The 13,946-nt window shown below is 36.3% G+C and overlaps 1 protein-coding gene across 1 annotated transcript; it reads right to left on the bottom strand.

Annotated features, from left to right (window-relative positions):
* Positions 1-404: 404 nt before the first annotated feature.
* On the bottom strand, positions 405-719 carry LOC143303264 (uncharacterized). Its single transcript, XM_076622257.1, has one exon. The coding sequence runs from the start codon at positions 717-719 to the stop codon at positions 405-407; it is 315 nt and encodes a 104-aa protein (XP_076478372.1).
* Positions 720-13,946: the final 13,227 nt, after the last annotated feature.

Here is a 13,946-nt window from a genome sequence, read left to right as displayed (position 1 = left end):
TAATGCGATAACTTGCGTCGTTTAACTTCAGGTTCCTCCGATGTATTTCCTAACAAAGTTGCCGGCAGATCGTTGTAAGGATAAGCTCTCATTTCATCATAAAATTGTTCTTCCGTCTTGATATTATTTGCGAGCGTTAATCGATGAAAGCGTTGATCTTGTAAGTTTAGCATATAAAGAGTTAAGGCATTGAGTACTTCGGGCATCGTTAGATCTTGCATCTTTATCTGCAACATGGAACGGAGGCGACTACCGTAAGCTTCTAGAGTTTCGGTCTCCGTCGGTCGTTCTCTGGACATCCTTATTAATGCCGTAGCGGCTGTCTCTGTGCCACCAAAACGCGAAAGGAATTGTTCCTTAAACGTTGGCCAGGAAAGTTTTCCACCCCGCACTATTTGTGAAAGTCAATGTGCAGCAGATCCCTTTAGGGCACGATTTAAAGCAGAAAGTAACACACTATCTTGCATCGGATAGTCTTTCAAAATCACATCTGTGTATGAGCACCACGCGAATGGATCAGCGCCCGTGCCTTCAGGATCAAAACGTGACAACGTTACATCCTTAGGTTCCATACTCGACTTTTGCTCCCTAGGCTGAGTCATCTGGTTCATGATTTTCATGAGTTGTTCCAAAGTGACACTTGGGCTTGATCCCACTTCTGATGTCGGGTTAACATTAGGATTTAAGGCGCGTAACGATTCTTCGTTTGAATTAGCCATTGTTTTACAAAACAGAGAATATATTTACACGAATAAACAAGGTTTTACAAATATTATGAATAATGAATTTTGTAAATGATATGATTGATTAACAAATGATAAATTAAATTATTAATTAGATTAAAGAATAATAAGTTTTATCGAACAATAAAAGAAACGAATAATATATCTTACGATTTACTAATTTTAACGAATAATGAAAATTAACGATTGATAAATTTACAAATATTGAATTTAATTTACGCTATAAACAATGATCCGGGGTTCAAACGAATCCACGGTCAACGGGAAAACTTTAAACAATTTTTATAACACAAAAAAAATACGTTTGCTGAATCACTCGGAAAAAATTACTCGATGTATCACTTTCCAAGGCGATCACACGAATCCCTCCCTGATTAAAATCTTTTTCGTAATACGACTGCATTTGTTTGTTGTATTCTCGCTGGAAACATCGAGAAGGTTCCAATCGTTGTTGCTAGGCAATATCTGTCTGGAGATTGATTCCTCATACAACGTGTGTCCCATTATATCGACATCTCTAAAGTACAATTCTATGTGATTTCTAGGGAGAATAATACAACCAATCCACACCTTCGTCAGGCAAAACGTTTATCCCGTGACCGTGGCTACGTTCAGCGACCAGTTGTCACCTCGAACCCACTTTCGCTTTTCACAAATGTCAAACAATTACAGATGACAATTATTTAATTACAGTTATGATAAAATCTGGGCTAAAGCATTAAAAGGCCTCCTCAAAATTGCATAGGGAAGGCTCCGGTTTTCATTTCATCTCCGACATACTTATATTGGTCTTACTTAACGCTACTTTTAATGTATCTAATCGCTTCCTATGCTTCCTGATAATATTTCCTATCCGCTTTTCTTCGTTTCTTCTTCGCCATTCTTCGCAGATATAATTTTAGTCTAAATCATATTTGAGGCTATTATCGACGTTATCGTCGAAATTATAATCGACCATTCCAAATCTTTAGCAATGCGGATGTTCACGCAAATTCACACTTTTATGAACGCAATCAAGGAAACGGTACGTGAGCAGAGATTTGTTCCATTCTCTAAACCTTAAAATTTTGGATATTTTTTTTAGATCTTACGTAGACTGTAAGTCTTTATCGTAAATATAGTTGTATGGAATAAAAGTAACGACGTAAAACTTATTTCGTTCAAATGCAACATTATACATTAATGGTACACTTTAATAACGTTTTCGTGTGTTTTCACGTAATTTTTAATTATATGCGAAATATTCAAAGAGACGTAGGAGGAGGACATTCTGTACGTGTTTATCGTGTAAGGATAATAAAGGAAATTGAACGTTAGTTAGCCAGTACAAAAATAGGTATAATTAGGAAGCCGGTATAACGAGCTTAAAAACTGAAATATTTTCCATATTTTTTTAGGTAACTAACTGAAACAGGTCTTTCCTTACGGAGGCTAATTACGAGTGTAGCGTATTTATATAGTAAGGATTTAGTATCAAAAAGTTTGAAAGCTTGGAACAAGATTTTATTACTTTCTAGAAGGAAAACGTATATTCGACCAACATACATACGTGCGATTGCGTGCTGTATGTATTTACGTATAATAATTAACAAGTCGCGTTACGAACGGATTACTAGTTAATAATCGTTAAGTATAAAAGCTACTATTTTGCTATCTTTTTTCTATATATTTTCTACAATTACCTTCAGCTGTTCTACTACTATTTTGTTATTGAAAATTGTTTTTCTATAAAAACCGAGAAACGTGACTTGTGATTTTCGTTTTTCTACTCTTCGTACGTGAAAGTTCTTAGCTCACAGTGAACGTTTCATTCAAAATTCATACTTTAATTGGTAATAGCAAACGAACGATGTTCCCTCATTATTCCATACACTTCGATTCTACGTTATACGTTGAAAATGGTAATTGCTATTTATCCGATTTGGCAAAAATGAAACGGCAGTTCTGGTGGAATCGAAGTCGAGCATCCAACGTAAGATATAAATATTTTAGGCGCGAGTTGTTCCGCTAGAAAATGGCGATTGTGGATTAACAGGTCGGTAATCGAGAAAAGTCCTCGTGATATTGAGACACGACGTGCATTTAGACTCACGGCGCGGTAGCTAACGACGTTTAACGGCAAACTCGTAGTTGTACAGTTGATTTCGCGTAATGCCACGTTAGCCGCAATATGGAAATCCGCGCTGCGTGAGGATAATACCCTGTCATATTGTGAGTGCCGCATAATATCATATTGCAAAACATTACAACGCAGGTGTGTGCATGTAGGTGAAACACGTTGTCGGGCTATTCAACCAATCTCTTCGCTATCCCTCTCTCTTCTTCCCTCTTATTTCCTTCCGTCGGAATTTTTGCTTTCCCCTTATTAATCGCGGCAACCTTCTTGCCGTCGCGTTAATAATTACCAGCTGGCTGACCACGTGGTTTTGTTTCGGATTCTACTTAGCTTTTCCTTTGAAACTCGAATTATGATTCGAAAAGGGAAAGAGAGAAGGTAAAACACGGAGCTGAAGAAGCGACGCTCCGGCCGGCCCGTGAAATAAAAGGATCTCTTTTGAACAATTAGCTTCCGGCAGATATAAATATTGAGACAGCATTAACCAAAGAACTTTCTTTAGCATCGCGCGAAATATAATCAAAGGAAGGGAAATTGAAGGAGACTCGCGCCAGGGATGAATACTGCTTTCTGTCGTTTCCATGTAAATAAAAGATAAATTAGCATACGATCTAGTTATAGTTATAACGTTAATTAAAGAACTTGAATGGATAACGTTCGCTTTTTTTTTTTGATATTTTACATTCGTCTCGGATCGGTCAGTACATCGTATAATGCAATACAAAATTTGCGCGGTAAAAGTAGAATTAGAATTACGAACACAATTTAATCTATTCGTTTTAAAGTTGAAAAATTTGAGAAAAGGATATGGTTGATTAAAAGAATGACGTTGTTGCAGCATACGATTTTAATTACCATTGAGATATGACTTTTAATCGCACGTATTTCTTATTGTCGTTTATTCTATTTATATCGCTATTTCATTGTTCGTCTTTATCGTTACTACTCGGTGATTGAAATTTCTAGCGCTCTAATCGATACGAACTACTATGTATTTGATTGATTTGTTGTAACAGATACAAAAGGAAGCAGTATCAGTTACGGTCCGGTTAAATTAATTCTGAGAATCCTACACATGTAACGTGCTCTAATTACTACAAATAATATTATTAGAATAGATTATTAAATCGTCCAAATTAATTAACTTATTGACAGATTTAACAATCACATTTAAACACTGCTGACGCGATTCAACGATGTAATATCACATTAATCGAGCGATTCGAACAATGAAAATTCATGGAATCGTCAAATCGTTACAGTTAGATGATACAGTTATACTGTACATGTGAATGTGTGCGTAAGCGTCAGAGGGCGTCCAGGTCTCAGTTGAGACAAAAGACGATTGGAGCCTGTTAGAAGAATCTAGAAGAGTCGGTTGACAACAAGCGTGCGTGCAAGAAGGTTATCGAGGTCTTCGGAGTGTAATATATAAGTATAGCTGTTGTGTGCGAAATAAAGTGAACTATTTGTATTTCCGAATCCTCTCTATACCTTAACAATTTCGTAAAAGTTCGTATATACGCGTGCAATTAATAACGATGAATATTGTATCGAATACTAACTATGTAATATAAATTATAGTTGAAACAATTGAATTCCCTTTTTTTAAAAAACCGAAACGATAGAACGTACAGGTCAACTCGGAACTTCTGAAACGTAATTGCATTTTACCAATATAATCAATCGAAAGTTAAACTATTTTAATCTTCGGCAGTACAATGCTGTTCGTTTTCGTCGAATGCGAACTTGGAGATTACGAAGCGATCGTGAGTACAGACAGATCGATCGTAATCTGACTACGAACTTCTGTATTCGTCGCATAAATCTAGCTTATCTACCAAGCCGCGGTACAGTCTCCACGCCTTCTTGTCCGGCTAGTTTTTGTTTTAACCCGATACGTTCATCCCTTTCTCCGACGATACATACAAACACTTGTCTTTTAACTTTTACTATCTGTTATATACATCGGCCAAAGAAAAGAAGTACTACTACTACTACAAATACTAAAAGCGAGCGTAGTGACAAAGTAGTAACAAGAATGGCTTCCCGGGCTCTGGATAGTCCAGAGGATGGGGAGTCATTGGTACTTGCCCTCTTCTATGGCAGTTTGCCGGTCCTCTTCGGCTCGTAACCTCTTCTTTCTTCGGGCGCAATGCCCGCTGAAGTTTCATGTAAGCTCGAGACTTTCAAAATCGCAAACCAAAAAATAAAGTATAAAGGTGAAATAAAAACATAAATCGCGGAAGCTGATCCGAGTGCACATGGATGAACAACGATCATATAGCGATCGTTGTCCGTTTGCATTTGCATGCTCGAGCAATATTAAAGTTCGTTTCGAAAACTACTCGCGATCACGACCGCGAAATTAAAAAAATCGACGGGCAAAGCCAGAGACGATGACATGTTTCATTGGTGCCAGCTATACCGTCGATTATTCGAATGAAATTCCCTGAAACAGGTTGGTCACTCGAAAACGCGTCTAACCGATCAGAGGTTCACCTCCACAGCGTGGTTACGCTTAATCGTGTAGCTAATATTACCACGAATTGTGATTGTATTGATACGTCTCCACATTTTTCGTATCTTAAGTTGTAGCGAATGAGAAAAACGACGCAATTCCACAGCCTAACCACACACATACACAATATGGAAAATACGTCGTGCACGATACCCTAACACATGGTCAGCAGCTGAGAAATTTTTGCATTAATTATAGTCATCGTGCCCAATGTCTTTTTCCCATTCAAGTAACACCTGAGCACGTGAATGACATCCTGACAATGGGCACGGCAATTGTTAAATCTGAAAATCCTAATCTAAAAGCATGATTAGTTTGTCTCATTTGTATTTAACGGACTAACGTCCTTTGATTTTACATTTTATTACTTCGTTTTGGATTATAATAACTCTGCTTTATTAATTTAATAAATTACTGAAATTTTAATATTATCAAAAAAGTAACATTAATTGAAAAAAGACTAAGACTCGATGAAATAGAATAATTGTCTCTAAATGCATTACCAAGATAGAAATAATCTTCGGCAATCTCTTCGTCAAAGCACATTTCCAAAAATGCAGAAACAGTGTTACGACCGTTCGCGGAGAGACGCGGTCGCGAGAAAAACGCGTCAGCGAGAGGCGTAAATTCTCGCTACGATTCGGTGAATCGACGCCGCGAAGTAGTCGTTCCCCTGTTTCGGTTAAGATAACAGAGGTGGTTAAATGAATATGACACAGTAGTAAGTTATATTTCACCGTTTATTCCAACAACTTATAACGAAGACAGTTACGCTGATGCGTATGTACGAGATGAGTGAGTGACTGATCTGCGGGTGTGTATACCCGGTGGAAGGACGTTGACCGTTCGAAGGATGTAAAATCAGCACTGTCTTGAGAGACGATGCTGTGTCGGAGGAAAGCTAAGGATGGGTGTGTCTAGCGCACGGGACCATCGGATTTGTTCGTGACGATTTTAGTTAGGAGAGTGAGGGAGTAGGCTTCGTCGTTAATTGGTTAAACGAAGGGTCTTAACCGCCCTCGAGAGAAAGTGGTTAGTGGGAGGAAAGTTGCAGCGTACGTGAGAAAAACTAACTTTCCATTTTCAGCCGTGGTAGACAATAGTCTCTAGAAATTCCTCGGAACCAGATGTTTGTTTCGTTTGAAGGACCTTTTCTAGGAAATCTATGAGATTTATGGAAGGTACTTGAAACTATGGAGGATACGCTGCGAGTATCCGAAGACATCTGGTTGCCATATTGCCCGCGGTGTGTGGCCTGGGCTAGGTAGAGTGTTACGCGACGTAACAAACAGTGTTCAAAATTATTGCTTTGTTTCAAAAATCTGCCTGTCGCGAAGTTTCTTCTTGCACATAAAATTTCACAGATTCTTGTACGGAAAAGAAATAAATTTTAATTCATATTTTAAATTCTACTTACGTTTATAGTATCTGAAGTCAAACAAAAGAATGTGATATATTACAATTAATATTGTCACAAAATGAATGTATCGTTTATTGCATGTATCGTCATTATCATTGAGTAAAAATAGCATCTTTCATTCCAACGAAATCGGAGGGCATCCGATTTTTCCTTCGGTACCTCTTATTTATACTAAAATTCATTGCTTAAGATTAAGTGTATTTATGTCATACAAGTATATTCGTCTAGATATTTGCCTTTTGCAAATATTTATACTGAATACTATTATACATATTTGTCAGTACCACGAATATATTCTCAAATTTATATGTTTAAACTAATTATTAAAAAATTAATGATTATAATCGCGATGTGTAAGAAGACCTATCCTGAACTAATAAATAAAGCTATGAAAAAAAATGTTACTACTCACGGGTGTAAAAAATACCCGCGGTCACTATGCTCGCAAAAAATTCCACATAATACAACCAGTCACCCGTGCCGATTCGGACCTTTCATCCTACGACATGATTGAGTGACCGGAGGAACAAAAACGCATGCGACTCACCATTAGAAGCGGAGAAGCGGAAAACGTTCCCATCGACACTGCATTATCTCAGCAAATATCATTTCAAGGACTAACATCAGGCAGGAACTGTCGAAAATCCAATGGTGGAAATGGAGGTTATGAAAAATCTGTTACAAAACAAAACACGATAAGTGATCGCTGATTATTTGGAATGTTGGAGATTGTGAAAAATGGAAATTTATTACACTCGTAACATTAGTAATAATAAAGATTGAAATTCTAATAAACATCCATAAATGTAAAAACTTAAACTCTAATATAAAAGTTTAAAATCTAGAAATCAGAAGTCTAACGATTTTTTAAATATATTAGTCATTTGTTTTATAATTTGGTATTAAGACTTTAACACTTTTTTTATTTTAATAGAAGAATAATCTTAGAAAACCCTAACCTATGAAATTTTGAATCAAATTGTATTTCTTAATCAATAGTATTCAAAGCAAAATATACAGAATACACATAATTCAAGTAAGATATGTGAAGTTACTTACATTCTTGGCTTTTGAGCCACCGTTGGAGTATTCCTAAAAAGACAAAGAAATTCAAGCTGTGATATGTCTATAACAAAACAGAAAATATCATTAATATTGTTAATACACAATAATAAGCATGGAAATTTAACAACAATAAAGACTAAACTCTAATAAGTATATAAATTGAAACTCTAATATAAAAGTTTGAGAATAAAACATTCACTGATTTTTGATACGTATCAGACAGTTTTATTGTACCTTAATGTTAAGATTTTAAGACTTTATTTCAATTAAAAAGGACATTTACAGCTTTCTAAATTATCAATCGTTTTATTGTATAATTAACAATATTTCAAAAAAAATATAATAAATAGAACAAATTGAAATACAATATGTAAAACTACTTACATTCTCGAGCTCCTGCAGAGGCTTTGTTTTCTTGATGCACTGACTCTAGTATCGAAAAAGAATGTTCAAAAGAATATAAAATAAGACCACATTACCACGACCGCAAAAATTATAACCGGCGAACAAGAGCTCTAATGTCGCGTGGAAAATTGTTTGATAAAATTTTACTACTTTCGCGTGTGATTATTTAATTGAATTTAATCAAAACGACCGTGATTTGAAAATATTGAAAAATACTTTTGCGCAGCAAACACTGACTCTACAAACCGCATTGCACGTGGTCACAAATATTCCCTAAAAATAAAGTTGTTTATGGGTGGGGTGGGGTGGAATGGGGAGTAGAAAAGAAGCGAAATATTGTTTCGATGTTTTTCTTCTTTTCTCTATCGAACGTTTATTTAGAAAATACTGCTACTTTTCTTTTACGTATGAAAAATATTAATTTAAAATTATAAGATATTCCTCGACATCGAACAAATGTTTTTACGAGTACCATGAATGCAATGTAAGCATTTGCAAGAATTATACTATGAATGTTCGTTACTAGAATATGAGATATACACTAATACACTATAATCCCGCGTTATAAACAGTTGAAAATATTTGCAAGAATTCGAAAGTTCACAACCAAATATACTTAAATAATACTACAGAAACGCATGAGAAATCTTGTTTTAAAGTACTTGAGTTTAGTTGCGCGTCACCTCTATCAAAGGAACATATGTTACGAAGTTAAACGATGGTAAAAAATATAGTAATGAATAATGCGAAAAATACACTAATGAAAGTAATAAAGAACCGATGCCACCAATAGGTTTTAATACGTTACAAACCTGACGCAACGTTATCCACGTTATCGGTACGAAATGAGACGACTAAATGACTTCTTGTACCTTAGTTTCGCATAGCAACTTCCAAAGTGGCGATGGAAGGGGGGACACACGAGCCGGTGACACAAGCAGCTAAGCAGTTAACGATTACACGTTACTAGACAAAGAAATGTATACATCAACAAAAACATTCCTATTCTACGGAGAACTTCCTTTCGAATTACGCAGCAGGAATCTTTCGAATTGCGCAGCAGGAATCTTTCGAATTGCGCAGCACGACTCTTTCTCTACACCGATATTTACAAACATCGTACAATAATTCGTAGCCCTACTGGCAACATCACAGACACATTTGTCTAACTTATTACCTTAGTTACTTTATAATCTTAATTTCGTTAAAGAAAGCAAGATTGAAACAACAGCATGCAGAAAATGAAAAATTACTTAAAATTACCGGTCGGAAATGACCCGCAGAAGAAGGGTTAAGCGCTTTTTAAGTGCGTATTCGCTGTTAATACTAATATAAAAATAATAAAAGAGGAAAGTTATTTATTCCTAAGCGAAAAATGTGGCAAGAGAATAATTTTCTCACGATTAAAAATTTGAAGTCCATTCATATTTTCTCTATAACATTTTTATTATCACGACATAGTATCTGAAATTTTGACCAATCCAATGATTTTTATTCTTAGAAATATCTTGAATACGGAGAATTAAGAAATGTACAGTGAAGGATGTAAATAATGAAAATAAATTATGGCGGAGGAATCAACGAAGGAAAGTTATTTCGCTAATTATTATACGAATGAATATTCAAAATGTCGCGCAACGACTACTAAACTATTTAATAAGCACTAACCTTACAGGGCTAGTCAAATGACTGGTTTAAAGATCTAATTTAAAATTGTACATTTATCGTTATTTCTTTTGTTCATCTAAGTTTAGATGAATTCTTATATTCTCCGATTAATTGATTTCTCAACTTTTAAAACCAGTTATGTGACCGGGCCTGATGACATTAGTGTCAAAAGCCAGCCTGAAATTTTATTCAATTTCTGATCTTCGGCTGATTTTCAGTATTTTGCCACCGACCTTTCACCAGCAATTAGATTTGACAAACAAAATGCAATGTAAGACTTGCCAACGTTTAGGCCATGTGGCTTCTAACTGCAACAGACTGCCGCAGCGTTAAATTCAACGATAAATTAATTATGATCCAGAGGAACGTATTAATCCAGATTCCAGAGGATAATACAAATCAACCTTGTTGCGTGTGGTGTAAAAATTTTGATCATCCTGTTCACATCAAGATTGCTCTCAACGCTTATTATTAGTGTTAAAATGCCGATAGCAAAAGAGAATTTGGAATATTAACGAAGACCGAAACAAATAAATACGATTCGTTCGTGAAACAAGTGATTCAAAAATTACTTGCAGTCAAATTCCATCGAATAATAACTAGATAATTGTCCTAACCTCTGTATTCCCTTATTTCATCGCGATATATTTGATGGCTAAATATGAACCACAACCCTAATACTGTCCTTGGAGAAACGGCTAAATACTACAATACAAAGCTCAAACTCTAAACTTATAGGGGAAATCTTCACGTTTATACCGCAGCAACATAGCTCAATAGTGAACCGGCTCCTCTCACTTCACTAAATAATAGGGCGACGGTCCCCTAGACGAGTCAAGTAACTCGGCGGTAAGAACAGAGCATCGCTTGCAGCATTCAAGATTTTCAAGAAGCCAATATGAAGCTAAATCTGTATATCCATTATTAAGAGGGGGGGGGGGGTTAAAGTTTATTCGTACAAAAAAAGGCGTGTTTTGTGAATTTTTTCTGACGATACAGTTAAAATTTCTTTTTTAAAAGCAATAGTACATTAAAGTATGACATTCGAAGAATATTGCATAAAATTTTCGTTTGGGTCTGCAATTTTATCAAGATAAAGAGACCAAAGAGATAAAAGTATGTCAAGAGTAATATATTACAGATATGGTGAGGAAATTCGGTCTTGAGGATGCGGAAATTGCAACTACCCCATTGAAAGCAAAGTTGTTTTGATAACAACCCAAAGGAAAGTCATTGGTTATTCGCCAAAAGGGGCTGACGTTACTGTTACGCCATGCGGCTTACCATAGGTTATATTCTTAACTGTCGATCGCAGCACTATAATGTCGCAGACGGATCGTCGCGTCTGCCCGGCAAACAAACATTGTAGTGGCAAGCGCATGGTTCATTAAGCAGGGCGACTTCCAGAAACGTCGACTCGTGGCCGTTATTTTACCTCGCGTAAAAGAATGTGGCGTGATCCGAACGTAGTGGGGGTCGCCTTCCAGAAAAAACGAAAAAAAATCGAAAGGCGTTCAGAACTTTTCGAGAAGTCGAACCGTCAACACATCTCATATGTCGCGCATTATTTATCAACCAAACGCAGTTACATTTTTTTTTGTTCCATTTATATCTTTCTAGTTAATAAGTTGTTGAAATAAACATTATTTGTGTTAATTCCGTGGAATTTCATTGAACTACCCTTATTATCATAATCGAAATAAGGGGATCGATCAGTTCGTGGCGTCGATTATTTAATCGTAACGGGAACTTACAACTCTCGTTGACGTGCTATCTCGCGATCGCGTCTCTCCGCGAACGGTCGAAACAGTTACCTTAAGGGAACGTCTAACATTGGTCTGTGTTTCAGGGATATTGGTGATGATATAACAGGATATGTCGACTCCGACTGGCGGGGGGGGGGGTGTGATGTTGATGATAGAAAATCCAGAACTGGCTTCATATTCAAACTATCGAATGGTGCTATATCATGGGAATCTAGAAAGCAAAAAAGTGTAGCAATTTCCAGCACCAAAGCAGAATACATGGCGCTAACAGAAGCCACTAGAGAAGCCGTATACTTGCGACGATTTCTATGCAAGTTTGATATGATGGCTGAAGAAAGAGCAACCGAAATATATTGTGACAACCTGAGTACAGCCAAATTAGTCCAAAATCCAGTATTCCATGGTCGCACGAAACATATAGACATCCGCCATCAATATATTCGTAAGATTTTCCAAAAAGGAATCATTGGAATTCACTATATGTTAATTTACTAACGAAAAGCTTGGGCAAGCCAAGTGCTCATATAATGACCATTGGTTTGACGAGCATTCGAATTCCGATGAGAGGGGGTGTTGAAAATTACAACGTGAGTTCGTGCTCGCCATCCATATGCAGATGCGTTAATTATAAGAAATAGTAACTAAAGGGTGATCCTAGTTACATTCGATTGATTTAATCGATATGCTTAAGATGCCTTTTAGTTTTTATCCCTAGTTTTTGTAAGCGCGTGCAATAACGGTTTTTTGGCTCAGAACAGTGTGATAGATTTATCCATTCAATAAAATAATAACTATTGTCATCTTACCTCTGAGTATAGAAATAACGACAAAAAGTCATGTCTTCGATTTTGTAAACAGCAAATTTACAAATATCTATCTTTCTGCAAAAGTTGATGATTTCTGACGCACAATGGTGAATGGATTTCTTATCGTGTATGGCTTGTGTTTGTTTGCACATTGTAATTCCTATTTTTATATTAGACTTTTGATCGAGGTATTCATTATCAACGCTCATGTATGTATATTGTTGTGTAAAAAATATTGGATGTTCAACTACTGGTGCCAGAAATGCATGGCTTCTTTTGGTTGGTATGAGGTATACTCGCACTATATCCCATGCCGAATCTGTTAGCAAAGGTACAATTATTTTAAAGAAAACATTACTTGTGACAGCGAATACAGTTAGCCTTGATATATCTAGAATGAATTAATAATTTTTGTATTTCGTTTCTATTGCTGTGTTATACAGGTGATGTCATAATGCTTTCTTATAATTTTCGATAAACAGTACATATTTATAGCGTTGAATATTTCATCGAATGGAATCTGTTAGTAGTCTCTCTTTAGTGGTATTCATCATATATTCGTCAAGTTCTACTCTTACTTCATCGGTTAATTTAATACTGTCGTATTTTATAATTTTGCGTATGAGCGCGATTTGATTTGCAACTATAGTTTTTAATTCGCTTCGTCTCTTCTTCGATCATTTTCATTCGATCATTCAATTATCATTGTTAATTTAACGCTAGCTATCGCCACTATAATACGAATGGCCTGTATACATATTAAATAAATTATAATAAATAACTTATTATTTTTAAATACACCTTGTCTTATTTATTTACACTTTCCTTTGTCTTACGACCTACATCCGCCTTGACTTACGCATTGTTACGTAAAATTCGTGATATAAAAGGAGAAGCTGAGCAATAGCTTAACTTGACTGTCCTTGAAATAAAGTAAAACTCGAGCGAGAACGTAAAATATTTATTGCGGGCGATCGCAACCGCGGGTTCGACCTTTTCGCAATCTACTAGTGATAAAAAGTTCGCGTACAACGCAAATAGCGTGCAAAAGAACGGTATAGAGCATAGAGCGTAGGGTATAGCAGCGTCGCAGAAAAAGAAAAATCAACAGCTTACGAACAACGATACAAATGATCATGGAAGTGCGTTTCTACTCCCCGGTGTGTTCGGACTATGACGATTTGTCTTTCTGATCTTTCCGACTCGACTGTCGCACCGTTGACTCGACCGTCGGCCTTAAATTGTTTCGCATTTTCTAGAGAACGGACGCTTGAAACTACGTGCTTGCGGTACATTCGATAGCCAGGACAGAGGGATTATTCGTGAGCCTGTTTTCGCCCTGCGAGACGAGAAAATTATTCCCTGATGCAATTGTACGCGGTTTTATGTAACTTTGATTCTATGCGTGAACGATATTTAGCACAGAGGAGACGGAT

This window comes from Bombus vancouverensis, chromosome 10 (assembly GCF_051014615.1).
Source record: "Bombus vancouverensis nearcticus chromosome 10, iyBomVanc1_principal, whole genome shotgun sequence".
NCBI classification, from domain to species: Eukaryota; Metazoa; Arthropoda; class Insecta; order Hymenoptera; family Apidae; genus Bombus; species Bombus vancouverensis.
This window is presented reverse-complemented; position numbering and strand designations above follow the sequence as displayed.

What these genes read in the sequence shown, in the direction of transcription:
- LOC143303264 (XM_076622257.1), bottom strand. Translation starts at nt 719, where the DNA reads ATGGCTAATTCAAACGAAGAATCGTTACGCGCCTTAAATCCTAATGTT.